The 23,575-nt window shown below is 44.7% G+C and overlaps 1 protein-coding gene across 4 annotated transcripts; it reads right to left on the reverse strand.

The window, feature by feature from the left end:
• Positions 1–404: 404 nt before the first annotated feature.
• Positions 405–23,575, reverse strand: LOC147639069 (ubiquitin-like domain-containing protein CIP73). Of its 4 annotated transcripts, XM_086787060.1 has the most exons (18): positions 23,436–23,460; positions 22,545–22,597; positions 22,282–22,428; positions 21,892–22,009; positions 21,691–21,786; positions 21,460–21,572; positions 20,055–20,147; positions 17,898–18,122; positions 17,702–17,771; positions 4,032–4,201; positions 3,744–3,896; positions 3,582–3,653; positions 2,776–3,472; positions 2,466–2,641; positions 2,112–2,360; positions 1,407–2,006; positions 1,005–1,109; positions 405–904 (listed from the first exon to the last, which is right to left on the reverse strand). In XM_086787060.1, the coding sequence occupies exons 3-18, from the start codon at positions 22,408–22,410 to the stop codon at positions 896–898; spliced, it is 3,075 nt and encodes a 1,024-aa protein (XP_086643186.1). In that variant the 5' UTR covers positions 22,411–22,428; positions 22,545–22,597; positions 23,436–23,460; the 3' UTR covers positions 405–895. The 4 variants fall into 4 exon arrangements, with proteins under 4 accessions (XP_086643186.1, XP_086643172.1, XP_086643180.1 ...); XM_086787046.1 differs by lacking the exon at positions 22,545–22,597 and having other exon boundaries at positions 23,436–23,575; XM_086787054.1 differs by lacking the exon at positions 22,545–22,597 and having other exon boundaries at positions 22,282–22,436; positions 23,436–23,560.

Below are 23,575 nucleotides of genomic sequence, written 5' to 3' on the forward strand. Positions count from 1 at the left end.
GTACCCTCTATTCCACACCCATCATTCTAGCAGTCCACCTGCTCCACAAAGATGCCTGGACTGGTCACTCGCATAGAGGGTCCACAGTTAAAAAACATGGCAAAGAGCACGCAGCTGCTCCCATGGTCCACCTTGTCTTCATCCATGCATTCAGCTTCACACTCATCCACCCACACTGTAAAGACAGTGGAAGCGTCCTCTGATTTCATAGTATATTGGGCATCAAGGGATGGCGTGCACCTAAGTTTCAACCCCATGCCTACTACCCCATCAGTGTCTCACAGCAGAATTTACTATCTTTGCACTAGTACATGGATAGCACTGTTCAAAATGATTTTCATGTGATCGCTTGGACAACACCAGCAATCCACACACTAAGTGAACTGTTAAGAGGAAGACTGGTGTGAGACACGAGTTTGTTTATTTTATAAACAAGATAGATCTTTAAAAATGTCACAAGACAAGGCCATTGCAAACTCATACTGCAATGATCTCTATCAAACAAGGAGCTATTAATGAGAGCAACCATAAAAGCACCACACGTATGGTGGGAGTCCCAAAACAGAGCAATGTCCTGCAAGTAGCTGCAAGATATTTCAAGTTTAAGCCATTCCAACCAAATGTACTTGGTCTGTAGAATATATTTTTTAAGACCATTACAACGCTTTTGGTAAACCCGTGCCATTCATGGAAAAAATCAATGAGCATATGGTGAAAGGTATGAAGCATATGGCAGCAGTCTCCAACAAACACACAATAACAAAAGCAGTATGAATCCAAAACAGTTTTCACCGCCAGCTGCAAAGCCACCTGTTTAAACATCTACTGACAAGTCTGACAATGCCACCAGTAGGAGCCCGAGTTTTGACATCTCTTTTGTAACAGTGGGCTGGAGTTATTGCATCTGGCATAACACAAAACACAAGTCAAGCAAGCCTCTACATCCGTCTTTAACAAGACTTTACTAGCCTTGGTGACATGTACAAGCTGACAACATGGCCCACCTTTTGGCGCTTGATGACTGGCGAACCTTCACGACTTGCACCAGCTATATGTCGCCCGGAATTTCCTTCGCATTTGTCAGCAATTGCAACAGAGGCAGAAGATTGCTGCGAACACATGTCAAGAACATCAGCAGATTTTTTTATGATTACCTGCACACCTTTATCCTAAATACCTTCGCACTTATTAGGATCTTCACACACAGATCCAGCACCCATCAGACAGACGGGGTTGGGCGGGGGAAAACCCCCCACCCCCCCACCCATGAGGGGAAGGGGGGCTGAAATCTCCCGTTCTCATGGACAGGGTTTTCGTCTGTAACGACCCTTATGTAGATCATACCTAGTGGTTTCAACCTATATAATCGCCAACACAGGTAGGAGATAGCTTTGATATAACTTTACCTGGATTTGTGCTAGCCTTCCATTGTCCATGGTTTTACTATCCTCCATATGACTAGCATGCATGTCACCTTCTGAATCACTGAGGAGACGCCTGCTAGAAACGTGTGAGACGGCTGGAAATAATTGCTGTGACTTTCTACCACAATCCCTGCCATCCTGCCTGCTTGTGTTTTGTGGTACGCTACCTAGACTATCATTTCCCAATACAGTGTTCTCTGTACCATCCCGGAAAGTATCCAACCCAGCTGAAGCTACGAGTGTACCCAAGCCAACATCGCGACTTCCTTGCAGCTGCCAGCTTTCAGGCAAACAACGGGGTGACGAGAGCGGCATAACCTCCACCATATTTGAACCAGGGCTGTCTAAACAAAGCCCATGGTTTTCAACATTTTCAAGAACAAGGGACAATTCTTGAGGAACCTGCTCTACAACCAGCTCTGCATCATTCCTTTCATCTCTTCGACAAGCAAGAGTAGAGAGAAAGTCCTGCAGAACAGTACCCCTAGTGGACGTTGTGGTCACTTCATCCATCCTACCACAAAAATCATGAAGTGGCTCTCCTTTGTACACTTGGTCATCAAGGTGATCACGTGCTCTTTTCTGTTCAATAAAAGCACCATATGTCAGCGTGCCAAAAGCACACGCGCACACACCCGCACATACACACAAACGCAAAGCTGATTGAGTTGCAAATTCAAATCTTACCCTGCATAAAAAAGGCTGAAGTCCATCAGAATGAAGCCCTGCTAAGACAGTCTCAGTTTCCTTCACCTCTCTAGAACTTGTTTCATGCGTTATAACAGGCACCAAGACTGCATTGTTGTTGTGTGTACATGTGCCACTCTTTAAAATGCAATTTGACTGCTCCGTCTTTAGCACTGTTTCTCCACTGCATTTAAGCTGCAGTGAAGTTTCTGCGTCTACTTGCCCTGCTGGCTCATTGATGGCATGCAGCTGCCAAGCACACACCAGTCAATGCAAGTGCTCTTTCCCCCCTTTTCTGTGCAACAAGGTTTAAAGACTAAAAAACTGTTAGAGATGACATTTAAAACCTCAGACCTTATCAGATTCAGGTTGATCTCTTCTGCCTGCTACGGCTTGTGGAGCCTCCAATACATGCAATAGTGGACATACAAGATCTTCCAGAATGAGATTTTGAGAAACGTCAGAAATATTGCTATTGTTGGTTTCAAAGACACCTTCAGCTGTGGATCTGACTCTGTCGCTTGTGATTCCTGCATCGGAACATGATTATGTACAAATTTTAGCTTCAGTTTTGTTTAAAAATGCAAATATGTAGGCTACACAAGCAGGTTCAGTGACTCGAGTGCTCATGAGCAGCAAAAACAATGAATCGTCAAAAACTCACCTATTCCAGGCTCTGAAATAAGTGCCTCTAAGTGTGATGATGTGGAAGGTGGCACGTGTTCCCTTTCAGCATATCCAGCCTCACCCTCCCCCACCACCTGTCCTACCTGATCTTGCATCACAGAATGCAAAATGGACAAACTTGGATGTTGTCGTTGCCCAGAAATAGGGTCTCTATGCAATGAAGAGCGCTCTTCATCAGGTGTTTCAAGTGAAAATTCTTCTTGATGGGAGAATGAGGCTGGGTTCAACTGTTGAAACCTGGCAAGAAGTGGATAAAACACCCCCCTACCTGCCCTTGCACCATCTAGTGAAGAGACATCTTGAGAAGAGTCTGGCACACTTGCCACTAGAGTCCTCATGGGTAGTGCTCTTACAGCCCCATGCTCACCAAGACCCATAGGTGGTTGCATGGAACCCGAAGATGCCTGCATTGATGGAGTATTTCCATTCGCAGCTTGGTCATTCTGAAAATCTGATAAAACTCTTGTGCTATCCACACTGAGACTCAATGGAGGGCCATCCTGAGTTGGTTGAGAGAGAAAATTCGACTGAGGCCTTGCAACCAAAAATGGAGGAAGCCCAGCATGTATGTGTATACCCATGTTTCCGGGTGTGTCATCACTGTCTAGATAATACATGGACCTTACAGCTTGCCGAGAAGTCATCTCTGTCCTGGAATCCAGTCCCCCACCTGGCTGGAATGGGACAAAGGAGCCAAATTAAACATAATCGTAAACATAATAAGCAAAGCATAGATTCGGAGCAGACAATTTATATACATGTTTCAAAGACGACATCCATCACCTGAAGCCTCATCGAATCAGGACCTGGAAGAGAAACCAAATATGGGGGCATAGCATTCACTGTTGCTTCATCCTACAAAGTAAATGCAGCCCTTAGCAAAGGCCTTATAAGACAAGCTGGCATTCAAGACTTTCAGGAATCAGCATGGCTCATGTAACTTACTTGTAATGAATCCCTTCTAAGTGTCAATGTTGTACGACCAAGATCCAACAGGAGACGGCCCAGGTGTTCCATGAGGATCCCAGCAGATAGAATATTGCTGCGGGCTGTAGCGGTCTGGAGGCTTGACTCAACTTCCAGCTGATCTGCCAATCTCTATCACAAGAGGTAAAGTAGGAACCAAAACCTTCATGAGGGACTGCACATTGCAAACTAAGAAAAACTCATGAGGGACTGCACATTGCAAACTAAGAAAAACCAAGCTACAAGTTTTCAACACAAATGGCACACCCTCAGTTCAGTGCCAGCCTGGTTGCTCAAAAGCTCCTGTATGCGGCGAATTGTGGAGGCCCAAGCTGCAGGATCTCCGTCTCCTCTGACTGGGGATTGTCGCTGTTCAGTTTGCTGTGAGAAAGCTGATGATTGTGTGTCATGATTAGAAACTGAGATTTGTTCCTGCCCTGCAAAACATATATGTAGATCAGAAAACATCAATGGGAATTAGCAGAATAAAAGGCTTCCACATTACAACAACAAATATGCTTGAAACGTAAGGAATATGCAAACTTGATATACATAACCATGTTACACGTACAATTCGAAAGGTAGAAGTCTGGACAGTCCGGATCAGGGGTAAATATGCGACTTTTTTCCAATCACGTATACACATGTTTTACATATGTAATCTTGAGATTTGAGAAACGCAAAACCCTCTCTCTTGAATGCAGGCTTCAGGTGGGACCACTCAACATTTGACCACATTTTCATCCTTGCAATAATTGGGGCAGCTAATCATAGAGGAGATAATACTGCTTTATGGACTTTCGCAAGGCATTTGACAGTCCCATGGGCAGAGTTGAGAGAGTTGGACAAGATCACCTTTTATAACAACAGTAAAGCTTTACAATGGCAATAGCCAGCAACTGAGTGTTGAACTTGTGCAAGGGAAGTGGATGAAAGAGTGAATAATGGGGGAACTCCTTATATAGTGCAATTGAGACCTGGCCGACTGCCTCTAGGGCTGGCCGTTTGGCCCTGGACAAAATAGCTAGGAGAAAATACATAAAATACCAAATAAATGGTAGATCCCCAAAACACTGAGATGAATATATTCTAACACCCCCTCTCCAGCTCATAGTGTGCAAGAGTCAGAAGAAGATAAGTCGATGAAGATGCAACTATGGACCCTCCAGCACCGTGAATACTGGAATCACCTCGGGGAGAGCAACCGCCAACCTGTTTCCACAAAATAAGATGCCACCACGAACAGCAAGGAACACAAGTGTGCAATGAACTCCAAGAATAGATGATGAGCTGCTGGACACACCGTGCCCATAATCCCCAACAATGGACGGAACACATCACGTCCCAAAAGCCTCGAACAATGAACTTGGAACAGATCCAGTCCCTAATCTCTAATGTACTAAAGATAACCATGTCCTGCGAAATGTCTAATGCTTGGAACTCCAAATCACGGTCTCCATGCACCAGTAAGTGGAGCTGCAATCAGTCCCCTCTCCCGCCAAGCCTCCTCTAGATGGAAGCACATAGGGGAAACTGCATGTGTACTAGAGATGTACACCATTTGGGTTCTCTTGAGCCGGAAGCGCCCACGGAGCCGTAGAAGTGGTACTAGAATCTGTATCACTATCCTGTGTCGTGTCTTTGCCGTTTCTCTGAGATGAAACCTTGCCCTTGGTCTTGTCCTTCTTCTTGGACAAACAATCTTTGGATAGATGGCCTCTTTTTCCATAAGTAACGCAGCAACTCCGACCTTTCTTCTGAACTGAGGAAAGTGCCTGGTCAGAACTGTTGACTGACACCTTCAACTTGCCTTGTGAGATGAGAACGGACTCCTCCTCCAAAAGTAGAGAGCTAAGATCATCAAAATCCAACTGAGTGGATGTGATCTAGCACCGCAAAGATCGAGAAATCACATCATAGCCGGAGGAAGCTTGGTGAGGATAAGGGCAACCAACTGAGAAGAGGACAAAGCAACACCCATAGCCAGTAACTGGTCATGGATAATCTTGGCCTTCATGAGAAAAGACTACCTGGAATTGCTTTCAGGGAATAACAAACCTTAGAGCTACCCTTGCAAGGTAAATGCCCTCATCAATGAATCTCGAGCAAAGAGATCCTCCAATTTAGACCATACCTGATGAGCACTGTGAGAGTTTGCACTGCCGGTGAGACCTCCTCTATGATGGGCCGCGCATGCGCAGAATGTGCCTTCAAGTCCTGATTCTCCCAATCTTGTAATTCCGCAACAAATTTATTCTCCTAATCCTAAGTCCACCGCCTAGAGTTTTGAGGACGCTCGAGCTTCCTTTCAGTGCCTTGAACAATGTCCCACAAACCCTTGTGGACGAACCAGATCCGCATCTGAAGCTTCCAATGAGCATAGTTGGGTCCTTTCAACTTGTCAGGAGGGAGCCATATCCAAAGCAACAAAGAACAAATCTCAGCTCTCAAACACTTCTCTCAAGTGCTTTCCAATGAAGCGAGGCACCACGAACAATCTGCCCCCTCTCAAACTTGAGAGAGCAAGAGGCTGGACAGCAGCAAAACAGTCCAAGATCCACCGGGAACCTCCCACCGGAAGGGCAGGGACTCGTGGAGGAAGAAGACAATGTAGGGCCGCTTGTCTGGCAGCACCAAATACAAAGAACTCACCAAAAAACAAATGCCAGTGCAGAAAACACAGCCACAACTCCACCTCTTGCCTTTGTAGAAAAAAACGCAGCCTGTAAGGGCTGGCCGACAGCAAACAGCAGGCTGGCTGGACCCAAAAACGCAGCACAGTTGGGAAACGCAACCACTGTTGTCTTGGATCGTCAGCCGGAAGAGTGATGGAGGAAAACGCACAGCAAAGAAGAGAAAGGTGGGCAGATTTGCAGAGCTTACAGCAACCTGGACCTAAGCGTATGATACCATGATGGAGAATGAAACCGATCCCGTCAAGTGGGAAAGACTCCGTTGGACACCCACACGCTTAATAGCACAACTTTAAAACCACAAATTTGAAATGGACAACTTAAAACAACTTGAAATTTAAATGAACAGAAATGGAAAAATGGACACCAGCACTGGGGCCGGAACGGGCCGACCCCCCCCTCAATATATGATATATTTATTGGGAGTATTTAATGAATACAATGCTCCATGGGTTCTGAGAACCAGATAATGTCCATGTACATATGAAAACAATACCAAACAAGTAGGCTCGGATTTCGATGAAGAAAACTCGAAGCAGAACGACCACTAGTGTGGCCCAATCGCTACGGTCCTGTGCTTTCACTGGACTCCGCGGAGAGCGCCTCACTGGTGTTCCGAGACCACGCACAAACAGGCGCTCTCGTACTAACGCCTGGCTCTCCCGATCTCAGCACCTTTGGACCGAGGTTTGCCAATACAGCTTGGACAACCCGGCACCGAACGGGTGTTGGCCGAGCGGGTTGAATCCTTTATCAAATTTACCGTCAAGTGGGAAAGACTCCGTTGGACACCCACACGCTTAATAGCGCAACTTTAAAACCACAAATTTGAAATGGACAACTTAAAACAACTTGAAATTTAAATGAACAGAAATGGAAAAATGGACACCAGCACTGGGGCCGGAACGGGCCGACCCCCCCCTCAATATATGATATATTTATTGGGAGTATTTAATGAATACAATGCTCCATGGGTTCTGAGAACCAGATAATGTCCATGTACATATGAAAACAATACCAAACAAGTAGGCTCGGATTTCGATGAAGAAAACTCGAAGCAGAACGACCACTAGTGTGGCCCAATCGCTACGGTCCTATGCTTTCACTGGACTCCGCGGAGAGCGCCTCACTGGTGTTCCGAGACCACGCACAAACAGGCGCTCTCGTACTAACGCCTGGCTCTCCCGATCTCAGCACCTTTGGACCGAGGTTTGCCAATACAGCTTGGACAACCCGGCACCGAACGGGTGTTGGCCGAGCGGGTTGAATCCTTTATCAAATTTAAACATATAATACTTTACTCAAATCTGAAAATCACTTACTTGTAGATGGTATACCCGAGGTATCTGTCTGTGTGTAGCTACCAGTGGAGGATATCAGGGATGTAGTCACCTGGCTGTAGATGAACACTACAAGCGCCTGCAAGGGGCAGCGTCGTCTGCTAGTACTGGTATACGCCGCCCTTGTAGACAGCAGCACAGCTCGTAGTAGTAATCACCTGCTGATTAGATGCAACACCTGGCTGTAGGAGTAGCCACCTGTGGTGTAGTGAGCAGCCCACAGGATATGCAGCGCAGCCACCAGTATAGTTTATAACCGCCAGCAGGGGGTATAGAAGTGCAGTCGCCTTAAGGTAGTCAGCCGTCTGTGAAGAGCAGCAGCATGCGTGGAATTAACAGCCGTAGAGCAAACAGCCATCTACCACAGTATTCAGCCTCCTGTAGAGAGGCAGGCGCAGCCAGCAGCAGAGGGTCGCCTCCATGAAGAGCATGCGCCAGAGTACAGGGGGAAAATGACAGCGCCAGCAGCAAAAATCAGAGTGGCACCGCCCGCAGCCTGGTTGCTGTAGAAGCAGGGGCACATATGGATTCAGCAGCAGCCGCCTGAGAGCATGCTTGGCTGCAGCCAGTCCACAATCGCCTCCAAGAAAGGAAGCGCAGGTTGGTGAAATAAACGCCTGAAGGAAGCGATGGATCCCCACGCTAGAGAGAGAGATTTCTTTTTAATTAAAATTCAAGTGAAGTTAACCTTAGAGATACTCACGCATGCATGTGGGGGATTAGTGGGGGTTGGTGACCATGCCCACCCCCACACTCACTTAAAAGTGAGGCTCCCCACCTTGGCCCCAAAGTGGGTGCCCAAAGGGGGTGCCCACTTTTAAATAAGTGTGAACCCCTAACCTTATAAATCAAAGGGTTAGAATATAAAACATTAAAACAACATGTACCATATACTTACCACCTGTTCACATGCACTGAAACTTGTCAGAATACAGAGCAGACTTCACGACTCACTGGCAGGCGTCCCCGCTCAGTAAGTAACACGTCAGGCAGGCAAACACACGAATACATATCATGCGAAAACAGTTTCAAGCATGCAAATCATGTGTGCATGTGCAAATAGTAACATGGACATATCTCCCGTTCATGGAACATGTACAAAATATCTGTCGGCACAAAACTGGCACAACATAAAACATAAAAACCTGGTCTTCCTATGGAGTGACAGTCCCATAGGTAAGACACAGTTCCAGGCACGAGTTTCCCTAGGTGTGACAGTCCCATAGGTAAAACACGGCACGAATACTGGCTCTTCCATGGCGTGACAGTCCCATGGATCGAACACAGTCCAGGTCATACACGGGTGGCACTGATCTGGCTCCCGTCCATACGACACCATCCTGCTAACACACGGGTGGCACCAGTCTGGCTCCCGTCCATGTCAGCAAAATACTGGCCTCTTCACACGAGACACTGGCCTGGCCTCAAGTGAACGAGACGCAAAAACTAGGAATGGACCAAATGGTCGGCCAATTGGTGACATCCCCCCGGGCTTCTAAAGAGTTGACCTCAACTTAAAAGCCTCAAGATATGCCTGCAACAATTGCGGATAATCTGCAAAGTAATCTTCATTTACCCATTTGGCATCAATAGGCAAATAATTCTTAAACTTCACAAGGTATCTCCTGGAAAGCTTTCCTGCAGGTAGCTTTCTCTCCTTGTGAAAAACAATCTGTTCTGGCTGGAGGATCTCCTCAAGCTCTTCAATTTCTGGCGGATCTTCTGTGACAGGCTCATCAGGATCTGGCCCCACATATTTCCGAAATAGACTCACATGAAAAGCATTGTGAATCTTCCAATGACTAGGTAGAGCAAGCCTGTAGGACACTTCATTGATTTTGTGAATCACCTTGAAGGGTCCATAATAGCGAGGAGAAAGCTTAGGATATGATCCTTCTCGTCCTGGCCTCTTCCGAAGCCTAGCCTTCTCAAATTTCAGCAATACCCAATCACCTTCTTTGACTTCCATGTCCCTTCTATGCTTGTCAGCAGCCATTTTATGCTTATCCTGAGATCTTGCAATGGCTGTCCGCACCTGACCAAAGGCAACATCCAAGTCACGAACATATTCATCAGCTGCAAAAATCTCATCCTTGGTACGAAGGATGGGTGGCAAGACCACTCTGCCATAAATAATCTCAAACGGAGCCTTTCCTGTGGAAGCATGGATTATATTGTTGTAGGCAAACTCAACAAGTGGAAGATACTTCTCCCATACACTCTTTTGATCTGCCACATAACACTTCAATAAATCCAACACTGCTGAATTTGCAGCTTCACTTTGGCCATCCGTTTGGGGATGATAAGCTGATGAAAACTCAAGCTTAGTACCCATATTATCAAACAAAGCCCTCCAAAATAGGCTTGTAGTCCTGGGATCTCTATCCCCAACAATGGATTTAGGCATACCATGATGCTTGAAAATATTAGCAAGAAAAAGCTTTACCATATGATCAGCTTTGATGGTTTTCTTGACGGGCAAGAAATGAGCTTGCTTGCTAAACCTGTCTACAATAGTCCAAATAGCATCATTCCCATGCTGGGATCTAGGCAAATCCATAATAAAATCCATTGTGATACTTTCCCAAGGTTGCGAGGGAATAGGCAATGGCTGAAGCAAACCTGGAGGCTTTTGCCTGTCAAATTTCACCTTTTGGCAAGTGATACATGCACGCACATAAGCCTCAATGTCTTTACGCATGCTTGGCCAAAAGAAATACCTCTGAATCATGCGAGTAGTAGGCATAATACCTCGATGACCAGCATATGGTGGAGCGTGACATTCGTCCATAACCTTTGGACGCAAATCCTTCACCACACATAGGCAATTATCCTTCATGAGATATCCCTCGTTGATAACATAAGAGGCATGTGAATGACCAGCCATCAAATCAGTCCATACATGGCAAAAATCAGCATCCAAATGATACAAATCTCTCATAGCAGATAGATCTCCATGAGAGGCCACTGAGACTGCAGCAATATAAGGCCTCCTAGATAGTGCATCGGCCACCACATTTTTCTTTCCTGGAGTATGCACAATCTGAAAATGAAACATGGAAAGAAAATTTGCCATTCTCATTTGCTTCTCTGAAAGCTTGGTTTGAGATAGAAAATATCTCAAGCTTTGATGATCTGTCTTGACCACAAATTCAGCCCCAAGAAGGTAGTGTTTCCAAATTTTTAAGGCGTGAATTACAGCCAAGAGCTCTTTCTCATAGATATCCATATGAAGCTCAGCATCGTGCAAACGACGGCTCTCGTATGCAACTGCATGCCCTTCTTGATTTAGGACAGCTCCTATGCAATCACCACAAGCATCACATTCAACCACGAATGACTTGTGCAAGTCAGGAACAATCAATACTGGACCACATATGATCGCATGCTTGAGCTGCAAGAAAGCATCCTGTTCCTTTGAAGTCCATTTGAAAGCAGTTTTCTTTTTCGTGAGATCATGTAGAGGAGTGGCAATCATAGCAAAATGCCTTATGAAACGCCTGTAATACGAACATAATCCCAGAAAACTACGTACTTGATGTACGTTTTGCAATTCGGGCCAATTCCGAATAGTCTCTATCTTTGCAGGATCCATTGTAACTCCATCCTTGGATACAATATGACCCAGATAATGAATCTCTGAAAGGAAAAACTCACTTTTCTTGGCATTGACGAAAAGTTTATGCTTCCGCAACTCTTCGAACACTGTGACCATATGAGTTCTGTGTTCCTGCTCATTCTTGGAGAAAACCAAGATATCATCAAAGAAGACTCCTGTAAACTTGCGATGGGATCGGAATATCCTATCCATCATTCGATTAAAAGTAGCAGGAGCATTGGTGAGACCAAAAGGCATTACCAAGAATTCATATAATCCGAAGGCTGTCCTGAATGCAGTCTTATGGACATCTTGTGGCACCACGCGTATCTGGTGATAACCACTCTTCAAATCAAGTCTGCTAAAGCAAGCTGAGCCATCAAGCTTATCCAAGATATCATCAATACGTGGAATAGGAAATCTGTTCTTGATGGTAAGCTTGTTCAAAGCTCTATAGTCTACACACATACGGAATGATCCGTCCTTCTTTTGAACAAGAAGCACAGGAGAGCAATAAGGTGAGGAACTGGGCTGAACCAAACCTTTCTCTAAAAGCTCGTTTACCTGCTTCATAATTTCTTCTTGCTGTGCAGCACTCACTCGGTATGCGGGTTTGTTAGGTGGAGAACTACCTGGCACAAGATCTATGCGGTGATCTTCGGGCCTTTGGGGAGGTAATTCACCTGGTAACGAGTCAGCAAAACAGTCTTTGAATGCATTAAGAAAATTCAGCCTATCATTAGACATAGCATCCACATTTTGATGATTTGGCACAAGACTATCACGCACAAAAACCAAGTACGCTGAAAGACTCTTTTTCATTGCTTTATTAATTTGGATGTGTGATACAACTGGGATAGAATCCCCTTCTTTGCCAGCATCAATAAAGTGCATGCGGCCTTTATGCATAAAAGAAATCATATTAGACTTATAGTCTTTGCGGGGCTCAAGCCTATGATGCCACGGCTTGCCCAACAATACATCACATCCATTCAGAGGAGCAACTAGGAAATGCTCATTGTCAAGGTAGCCCTGGATATGAATGCGCAACTTCCCAATCAAAGGGGTAACCTGCACCTCTTTACCAATAAATGCAGCTTCGGCTTCAATCTGAGGTCCCATATTTTCAACCTCAATACCTAATGCAGCTGCCATTTGCATAGAGATGAAATTGTCAGTTGCACAGTCATCAAACATGAAAAGTGCGGGCTGATCCTTGATTTGGCCCCAAGCCTTGCAAACCATACGCTCTTTTGCATCATGACCTGTATTACCTTGCACATCAGGAACTGCATGAACATTTGCTTTGGTGTGCTTGTCCTCGTGCTTTGGTTTGCAATCTGGGCATTGCCGAAACATGTGGTCTTTGCTACCACAAGAAAAGCATTTTCCATCCTTAGCATATTGCTCTCTTTGCTCCGGGGTTAAGCCGAATTTGTTCTTCCTTGGGCCCTGTTCTTTAGATGTGTAATTTTCAGCTTTACCACCCTTGTAAGGCTCCCGAAAGTTCTTTTTAGGTGGCTGTCCACCCTTTTGCTGATTTGGGGCAGCCTTGTCCTTTGCCTTGGAACCTCCTTGATCCTGCTTGATCTTGAGCACCAATTGCTCTGTAGCAAGGGCAGAAGCTGTGAGTTGTTGCAACGTATGTTTTGGGTGCAATTCAATACCCGATCTATATGCAGGTTGCAATCCAGAACGAAACTTCCTCTTTCTTTCATCCTCAGAGATTAGCATGAAGGGAGTCACTTCCAGCAACACTTTCCAAAATTTGTTAACATACTGTTGCACACTCTCATTATCTTTTTGTTCCAGCCTGTCCCACTTTTGAGTGAGAGTTTGCTCTGCATTGGGTGGCAAGAACTGAGCATAAAATCTATCTTTGAATTCCTTCCAAGTAGAGATGGGATCCTTGGTGATCTTTTCAGTGATCCACCAATGGGCAGCAGTGCCTTTCAGAAACATGCTAGCATGGCGCACCTTCGACTTTTCTGTAAAGTCCTCATCGCTAAAAGCAATGTCGAACTGTGCCACAAACGCTAACACCTTAGAGGCATCATGTTCACCATGAAAGACATCAAATTTGACAGATTTATCACCTGCTTTGAACTCCTTGAGCTTCCTGGCATGAGGCTCATGGTCCTCTCTTTTTCTTTTCCCCTTATCCAACGGGGTAGCCCTGTCTGCATGGGCTCCATGGGCCGTCATAGAAGCTTCATGGGGCACGGTGGCATGTGCTCCACGAACTCGAAATTCAGATGCATGTGACTTACCTGCATATGGCATGGTCTCTCCATGAGACAACTCAGAAGGCAAAATTTTTCTGGAAGCAGACCTGTCACCATGAGATACATATCTTGCATGCATGTGACTTTCGTGCCCTCCATGAGCACTGGCATACATATATCTGTCAGGCTTAGTGCCTTGGGGAGAGGATGCATGACGAGAGGTGACAGTCACCTCTTCCTTTTGCATAAAAGATTTCAGCCTCTGGGATGCGGGATCTCCATGCTTTAAACGAGGTGGATTTCTGAATTTTAGCTCTCCGTCATCCCCCTCTTTGATATCACCTTTGCGAAGGAGATAGGCAAGTGCCAACTCCCTTGGTTTCTTGCCCACTTCACGAGCCATTGATTCAAAGGTTACATCAACCATAGCGTCAGCCTTCCTGGCTTCAATAGCACTTTGTAGATGGGGATCTTCATGCAAAAACTTCAATTCTTGCTCTTGAGCCTGCAAAAGTTTTCTCATATGTTCCATTTCAGCTCTCATAGCATCAGGGTCTTGTTCAAGCATAACTGTCTTTCCTGGAGACAGTCGACCTTTGGATTCACTATCCATAACCCTTTCAAGGGGCTTGTGTCTACCTCGCAGGGCATCGGACCCACGAGAAGCACTGGAGGGACCCCTCGAATTTGGCACTTCCAAAGGGTTGCCTTGGCTGTCCATTGTGTTCAAAGTTTGCTAAAAGCGGGATGTCCAGTACACAGGTTCGTTTCCCCACTAGGAAGAGGGAAACAATCGTGCTCTGATACCAATGAAACCGATCCCGTCAAGTGGGAAAGACTCCGTTGGACACCCACACGCTTAATAGCACAACTTTAAAACCACAAATTTGAAATGGACAACTTAAAACAACTTGAAATTTAAATGAACAGAAATGGAAAAATGGACACCAGCACTGGGGCCGGAACGGGCCGACCCCCCCCTCAATATATGATATATTTATTGGGAGTATTTAATGAATACAATGCTCCATGGGTTCTGAGAACCAGATAATGTCCATGTACATATGAAAACAATACCAAACAAGTAGGCTCGGATTTCGATGAAGAAAACTCGAAGCAGAACGACCACTAGTGTGGCCCAATCGCTACGGTCCTGTGCTTTCACTGGACTCCGCGGAGAGCGCCTCACTGGTATTCCGAGACCACGCACAAACAGGCGCTCTCGTACTAACGCCTGGCTCTCCCGATCTCAGCACCTTTGGACCGAGGTTTGCCAATACAGCTTGGACAACCCGGCACCGAACGGGTGTTGGCCGAGCGGGTTGAATCCTTTATCAAATTTAAACATATAATACTTTACTCAAATCTGAAAATCACTTACTTGTAGATGGTATACCCGAGGTATCTGTCTGTGTGTAGCTACCAGTGGAGGATATCAGGGATGTAGTCACCTGGCTGTAGATGAACACTACAAGCGCCTGCAAGGGGCAGCGTCGTCTGCTAGTACTGGTATACGCCGCCCTTGTAGACAGCAGCACAGCTCGTAGTAGTAATCACCTGCTGATTAGATGCAACACCTGGCTGTAGGAGTAGCCACCTGTGGTGTAGTGAGCAGCCCACAGGATATGCAGCGCAGCCACCAGTATAGTTTATAACCGCCAGCAGGGGGTATAGAAGTGCAGTCGCCTTAAGGTAGTCAGCCGTCTGTGAAGAGCAGCAGCATGCGTGGAATTAACAGCCGTAGAGCAAACAGCCATCTACCACAGTATTCAGCCTCCTGTAGAGAGGCAGGCGCAGCCAGCAGCAGAGGGTCGCCTCCATGAAGAGCATGCGCCAGAGTACAGGGGGAAAATGACAGCGCCAGCAGCAAAAATCAGAGTGGCACCGCCCGCAGCCTGGTTGCTGTAGAAGCAGGGGCACATATGGATTCAGCAGCAGCCGCCTGAGAGCATGCTTGGCTGCAGCCAGTCCACAATCGCCTCCAAGAAAGGAAGCGCAGGTTGGTGAAATAAACGCCTGAAGGAAGCGATGGATCCCCACGCTAGAGAGAGAGATTTCTTTTTAATTAAAATTCAAGTGAAGTTAACCTTAGAGATACTCACGCATGCATGTGGGGGATTAGTGGGGGTTGGTGACCATGCCCACCCCCACACTCACTTAAAAGTGAGGCTCCCCACCTTGGCCCCAAAGTGGGTGCCCAAAGGGGGTGCCCACTTTTAAATAAGTGTGAACCCCTAACCTTATAAATCAAAGGGTTAGAATATAAAACATTAAAACAACATGTACCATATACTTACCACCTGTTCACATGCACTGAAACTTGTCAGAATACAGAGCAGACTTCACGACTCACTGGCAGGCGTCCCCACTCAGTAAGTAACACGTCAGGCAGGCAAACACACGAATACATATCATGCGAAAACAGTTTCAAGCATGCAAATCATGTGTGCATGTGCAAATAGTAACATGGACATATCTCCCGTTCATGGAACATGTACAAAATATCTGTCGGCACAAAACTGGCACGACATAAAACATAAAAACCTGGTCTTCCTATGGAGTGACAGTCCCATAGGTAAGACACAGTTCCAGGCACGAGTTTCCCTAGGTGTGACAGTCCCATAGGTAAAACACGGCACGAATACTGGCTCTTCCATGGCGTGACAGTCCCATGGATCGAACACAGTCCAGGTCATACACGGGTGGCACTGATCTGGCTCCCGTCCATACGACACCATCCTGCTAACACACGGGTGGCACCAGTCTGGCTCCCGTCCATGTCAACAAAATACTGGCCTCTTCACACGAGACACTGGCCTGGCCTCAAGTGAACGAGACGCAAAAACTAGGAATGGACCAAATGGTCGGCCAATTGGTGACAGAGAATGCACAGGTGGAAGCATAAACAATAAAACTTATGAGAGAGTGCAAAGGAGATTGTGAGAGTTGGACAAGATCACCTCTTATAACAGCAGTAAAGCTTTACAATGGCAATAGCCAGCAACTAAGTGTTCAACTTGTGCAAGGGAAGTGGATGAATGAGTGAATAATGGGGGAACTCCTTATATAGTGCAAGAGAGACCTGGCCGACTGCCTCTAGGGCTGGCCGATTGGCCCTGGACAAAATAAATAGGAGAAAATACATAAAATACCAAATAAATGGTAGATCCCCAAAACACTGAGATACATAAATTCTAACAATTAGTGGGCTGAGACAATTAGAAGTGGAGGATGAGATTATGAGCTAAATAACACTATATGAGCAGGTAACATATCAGGTTTATACACAGAAAAGATTCTTAGGGCAGAGCAAAGATTTTCTATCAAGGTACAGACCACTATCAGGACTTCAATTACATGTAGTTGCAGCATTTTTGCACCTAGGTTAATGTTGCTATGCCAAAAAATGAATTTATATGCGTGTAGCAGACAAAAAACAGCATTTTGTACCCCCTTCACTGTATGCAACATTTAAGAAACCTTTAAAAGAAGTAGGAAACATATGACACCTTTCTGAAACATGTTTTGCACAAGCTGTTTCAGAAATGCCTGGCAACTTTGCCACCACTATACTCTGATGGATTGAAATGAACAGAGTTCTCACACTGACGGAATGAAATGAAAAATGAACAGAGTTATCACAGATAATATTTAGCAAACATATATTAACAGGACGGATTGAGCCCAAGATGATCCCATTTACAATGACCATGTATCCTAACCACTGCCTCACAGCAACAGGATGGACAGTCACACACCTTTTTTAGGATGCAGATCAGCGCAAAGCCATAGAGACACATGAAGAGGCTCGGGAAAGTCCCCCAATAAGATCATATTTAGAGCAACCAGAACCAGGAGGTACCCTCACTGCAACATCTAGATGACATTCAGGACCAAAGGGAGTGTCTCCTATTACAGATTGCATATGGTACCTTTTCGGTATCATAGGCCACTTTGGCCTTCCGCAGATGTAATAAATCTCTCTCTCTCTCTCTCTCTCTCTCTCTCTCTCTCTCTCTCTCAAGCAGTCAATCAATCAATCAAACAAGTTTGTCTCCAGAATTCCATTTAAAATACTCACCATTAGCTGCCAAAACCTGTTCCATACGATTCACATACTGAGACACTGTTCTTAAAGCATCGGGCACAATCTGGAAGACAAAGCCAATAACCCACTCTCAACATAAGATTCTGCCTTCTTGCTAGAAAGCTCCAAAATACAAGCAGACCATGCAATCCTACTGATCCTGAAATATTAGAATCGACTGCCCAATAACCTGTTGAACAATTCGCACTTGAGAAACAGTAGGAATGGCACCAACAAAACCAACGTCAGCACGTAGGCTAGGGAGATCATCGATCGACGACCCCATGTCTCCAGAACCTCTTTGATCTGTGGCTGTTGTTATCTGATGATCTGTTCTTTCTTGCTGTCTTCCATCAACATTTTCTTCTCTCTCTTGCCCATCACCCAGATGATTAGCTGTATGGAGTGGACCTGTCTGTCTTGCATGGACACAGATAGAGTTTAGAGAAGCAAGTTTCAGCATCTCCATGACATTTTTGGATCGCTTTTTACAAATAGCTTGCTCTTCTTAGTTGTACACAAGTCGCAAAATGTCGAGATTTTTCCAATTACAGACATGAACCTACTTTTATTTTTCTTTGCAGGTGTGTTTACAATTGAGGATAAAAAATCGTTATATCTTTGAGAGAAGTCCAAGGAATCAACAGCAGCAGTTTCTACAGTTCTCATTACATCTCGCATCTTGCCTGCCCTTCTTGCAAACAAGAGGCCCACTGGCTGACGACTAGTTAGGAACAGGCAGGCCCAGTGGACCACATTACATCTTGTCCAACTATACAACAACAGTGCGTGGCTAGTGACACCACCCAAAACCGGAAAGATGTTACAACCCCGTAGACCAGTTTTATAGAGACTAGCAAACAGCTGTAAATTTTAGAATAGAGAGCATAAGTAGAATCTAATTGTAACCTGGGCAAGCTACTACCTTTGCAACAAGTGGTGACTGTTCCCATTGGCATCTTCACTGCCATATAAAGTTAATTTCTTAGTTTCCATGTATAAAAGAGTTGGTACTTGTCACTTTACAAGGATGGATTGCCATCAACTCTTGTCTACAAACGCCGACATATGGTTACAGAAATGCTTGCCTACTCTTGTGAGAATTAGATTAGAAAATCTAGCATACATATATATACCTAGATGAATCCATGAACATATTCAGCAGATACATAAGATGACGTAAGACTTACCAAAGTAACATATTCATACATATTCAGCAGATACATAAGATGACATAAGACTTACCAAAGTAACACTCAAAAAATTGTTGCTTTGCGTAGATATGGGCATCCTTTTTCAAAAGAACTAAAACTGTCTCATTTGTCCAAGCCATTCCACATTTCGGGCATCTCTTTATCCCAAAATAACTTGTTTTATTGAAAGTCTCGCACCTGGAATTGATGTCACTAAAACTATACAAACTAGAAAAAACGCACAAAAAAAGGAATCTCAAGAGGGGGTAGAGTTCAATTAGAGTCTGAAAAATAGAATGGTAGGAAAGCCCAAAATCAGCTTGGGAGTGATGAAAGAGCTACGGAGCGAATGAGACTTGATAAAAAGGTCATAATATGACAGCTTGCACAAATCTTTTGGTTAATGGCAGGGAAGGGAAGTATAAATCAGGATGAGAGAGGTGGCGAACGCATTTGCATTGTGTGGAAGTTTGCTTGAAACAATGGTACTCTAAAGCAAGAGAGAATCATGTTTCAATCCATTGCGATGATAACTACTATGTAGGATTAAGTAGGATTGGTCCATTAATAGACCTGACTTCTCAAGTGAGTCTCTGATAGGCAAAGGTTCATTGGAGCACACTAGGTATCAATGATGACACATCTTGATCCCGATTTAAAAGTTTGGCCTTCCCATGCATCATTGTAACCTCATATTGGATAGTCAATCTCTGCATTGTGACCCTCACCAAGAGGGGTGACTATACAAAAGATAGTTTCTACATGAAATTCCGACTGACCATAAGTTGTGAGCCTTCCTAGCAGATATTTTGGAGGGTGGTACCCGCTTTGTGTTGCATGCGTGTGAATGCCATAACTAAAAACAGAAAGTTGGAATGCCTATGGATTTTGAAGGAAAAAGTGGGTAAACATTTTCAAGGGCTTTGTCTTGAGTTCCTTCACCCAGGTGGTCTTTAGAGAGTATTGATAAACTCTTTTTTTTTTCTGCCATAGCAAGTTGCAAAGTTACCTCCAAGTGCAGTTGTACTCATCTTTCCGCAGAGTTCAGCGTGTACAATTTAAAAAATAAATAAAATTGGATATGTTAACACTTAAAGGGGAAGGTAAAAACTCTAGAACTTATGGAAGAAAAGTATCCAAGTATTGAAACTCACGGCTGTGTTGCCATTGCCATTGCCATTGCCAGTTCCCACAGACGGTGGAAAAATGCTTCCTACTCGAAGCGAGCTCAAAACAGAGGAAAAAATCTGTTCACACGCACAAACAAAAAAGAAAAACTTCATCAAATGGCCTGACATGCCTTCACATTGACAAAAAGGTACATTGCCACAACAATGTTCAACTTATTTGGATTATTTTGTGGAGCTTGGACCATCCACCTTAAGATAAGTTCCCCAAACTTGAAAGCCTTCTGCAAGAGAAAGTGCTATTTCCATAGCCATTTCTGAGTTCCTGGGAAACATGTTCATGAGAGAAGCAAATACATGGATTGTCATGAACCTCTAAGACACAGCCTCTGCCCACACCCATAGGAGTGTGATAGTATAAATTTGATACTAGAATCTTTCCTGTCCAAGCCCTTGCCACCGTCACATAAGCGGGTGTTAATCTGTAAAAACCCTCTGCAAATCCCTAGGGTGGGCAGCATCTTCTAGTGTGTAAAGTTCCCCCTAAAGATCCCAGCTACAACAGACTGCAACTTTGACTCACGCACCATCACCCACTGACATAGAGTTCCCATTTGGAAATGATTATCAATGATGTTTTGCTTAACCTCAGCAGATTGTGGCATGTTTCAAAACCCGTGGTGCTGAGTCACATAAAGTTTGAACATGTGTTGTGCAAGAGCTACATCCACATGGGAAGGCTCCTTTGTCCTCTTATGGCCAGGTGTTGCCAGCAGACACGAGTAATTTATACACAGCCACACATGCACTACAAAATGCCGGACCCTTGAGTCACATTGCAGGCAAGATGCCGGCCTTGAATGGTTCTTCCCCACCTGCCCAGCCTCCATTTGACTGCCAAAGTTTCTTCTTCATTGGTGCTTGGCAACCTCGTCAGCAAGTGTCTCAGCATGTGTAAGGGGTGAGCAACCAAAATAAATGGTTTGATTAGCTATCCCATGCAACCAAAGTGGGCAAACAAACCTGTGTCTAACCAGCCGATCTTGAACATTTTTTAAAAATGCATGACCTCAGGTCCCCCCCTTTTCTTATTGTGTTTTGGAAAAAAGTGAACTAAGACTGTGTAAGACTAAAATAGGAGATCTACTAAAAGTTAAAAGCTGAAGGCTGAAAGGTTAACATTCCTATTTTGCCCGATATACATATATGTACACCAAACCAAGTAGCGATTCAATACCCGAGTCGGGCGGTGAAGCCGATGTTACACCAAATCGTTGGCCAATTAATCTTGAAAGAGGACTCAACGCTACATTTGATAACTCGACCCATATTCTTATACTATTCTATGAACCATGAAAGGTCAACCTTGTCCCTGGCTAACCCTTTGTTACAAATTATGTTCTTAGATTCATCTAAGAACATAATTGCTTACCCTGTTGATTTCTGGAAAGACCACACCTCCACGGTCCGGAATGTTGAATGTTCCGACTAAGACGCTGTGAGAAATATGTCCGGGTCTGTTGCGTGATGCAAAAGCATGTGAATCTGTGAAATCAAATCACAAATCATGCGGAGAAAATCATGCGGAGAAAAAACTTAGCAGGCCACACATTTTTTCCCCTTTCTACATCCTTCTAGAAAATTCTATTGAGGAGATAGGTACCTTGTTCCTCACTCTGGACTCCACCAGACATAGCCGGGATAGACGGTGGTGGCACTGGCCTTGTTACTAGATGAAGGGTGTGCCCATCTTCTACATCTGTTCAAAACCTCACATGATGTAATGTGGTTGATTTTGTTGACAGGCTTTAGGAGATTGTTTTAAAAAAACAATCTGCTGAGAAACATGAAAATTGGTTTGTACCATATGCTGATAAAACATGTTCATCCTTGAGCACCTTCCCACGACAAATCAGGCGTTGACTTTCCGACGGCACGCCTGTTACAAGTGCTATCTGCTCCTTTAAATCGGGGACAGGAACCTGGGAGAACATTAAAGCACAGTAAGATAGAATAATTTATATGCTTACATACATACAAACAACACATAAATGTATGTGTCTCTATGTACATAAAGATACTAAAAATAAGACATATTCTTTAGGTGCTATATACACATATGCTGGTAATGGGTGGGCAAGAAATATTGTCCGTCTATGTTCAGCGATTCCCCCCGCTGCCATCAGATATCATGGTGGGCAGGGCATGCGTAAAACCCCTTAATTCAAAAAAAAAACATGAAGCATAAGCATACATTTTTTCCCACCCGGCAGGTATAAACCTGAGAGTCCAGAGTCTTTATCTTGATTTCCACGACTGCATGAGAAGTTTCAAGAGCTCGTTTTGCTTCGTACGCATTCTCACTACACGCCCTTCCTTCCATGTGATACAAGTACAATTCCTGTAAATCTGACAACAGATGATTACATTCTACACTAGATAAGGCAACATATACAAATTCTGAAGGGGGGCTATCTCAATGCCATGACACATAATAATTCGATGGGATCCTCGCACCTTAACAACCCACTGCTTGCTTGAGTTCCATTACTAGTATTCAGTTTGTTCAACTACATGCACCATACCAGACAAAGATGCATATGTCATGAGTACTGGGAACTAGTAGGTTAAGTTAGGGTTTACCGGAGGGTGCTAGCCAGTGTGAGCCCCTATTCTACAGAGAAACTGAATGAAAGGGGGGGTGGGAATGCACTAGGGTAGGCAAAAGCCTAGAAAGGGAGGTTCTCGGGTTTGAATGTGGAGAGAATTCCAGGCTACATTGTCCACTCTGGTACAACAGACAGGTCTGAGGACAAGGGCTGCCTGTATCTAAGTTTACTCTAAAAATGCAGTATGATGAATTTCTGGTTTAAAAGTGGGTGTGAATGTGTGTGCCCACGAGTGTGTGTGTGTGTGTGTGTGTGTGTGTGTGTGTGTGTGCCCGCCTCTCACTTGTTGCCTCCCCCTCTCTTCAAAACTAACAAACGATACCAACTACTCTTCCCCCCTCAATCTGCCCTTCCTTCCACCTCTCTCTACTACCATGAAAAACACTTTCATGTTCTTACCACTCTAACAACCGCCTCTCCTAGCATGCCCTAAAGCGAACAGCCATATTTTCATGACCTTTCCATCCTAAAGTGATGAAGAAAAAACTTGTCTGGTATCACGTGGCCATTAATGTGATTGTTTGCACATGCAGGAATGATATTGTGATTCCGATTGCACAGAATACAATCATTTTTTAAAAACAATTAGGGTTTCAAAAGCACCATCTGCACTCGACACAATGCAGAAAAACTAGGGCAAAAAAACAGCAAAAGGCAGAGAATCAAAAAGGAAAGGCAGAAAAAGAAGAGCAGACACATGAAGGGTTAGATTTTGAGTTGGGAAACAAGAAGCACTTACTTCGATCCTGCCGCTCGCTAGCTGGAAAAGGAAGAACGGAAATGCAGAGCTCTTGTATTTCTAATCAGTGCTTGCACTCATCAGTGAAAAAGCAAGGAAGACCGACCCTTGACGGCGCCGTCAGTTCCCCGCGATCTCTA

The sequence above is a fragment of the Cibotium barometz genome, chromosome 4 (genome assembly GCF_041138505.1).
Source record: "Cibotium barometz isolate CiBa-2024 chromosome 4, ASM4113850v1, whole genome shotgun sequence".
NCBI lineage: Eukaryota > Viridiplantae > Streptophyta > Polypodiopsida > Cyatheales > Cibotiaceae > Cibotium > Cibotium barometz.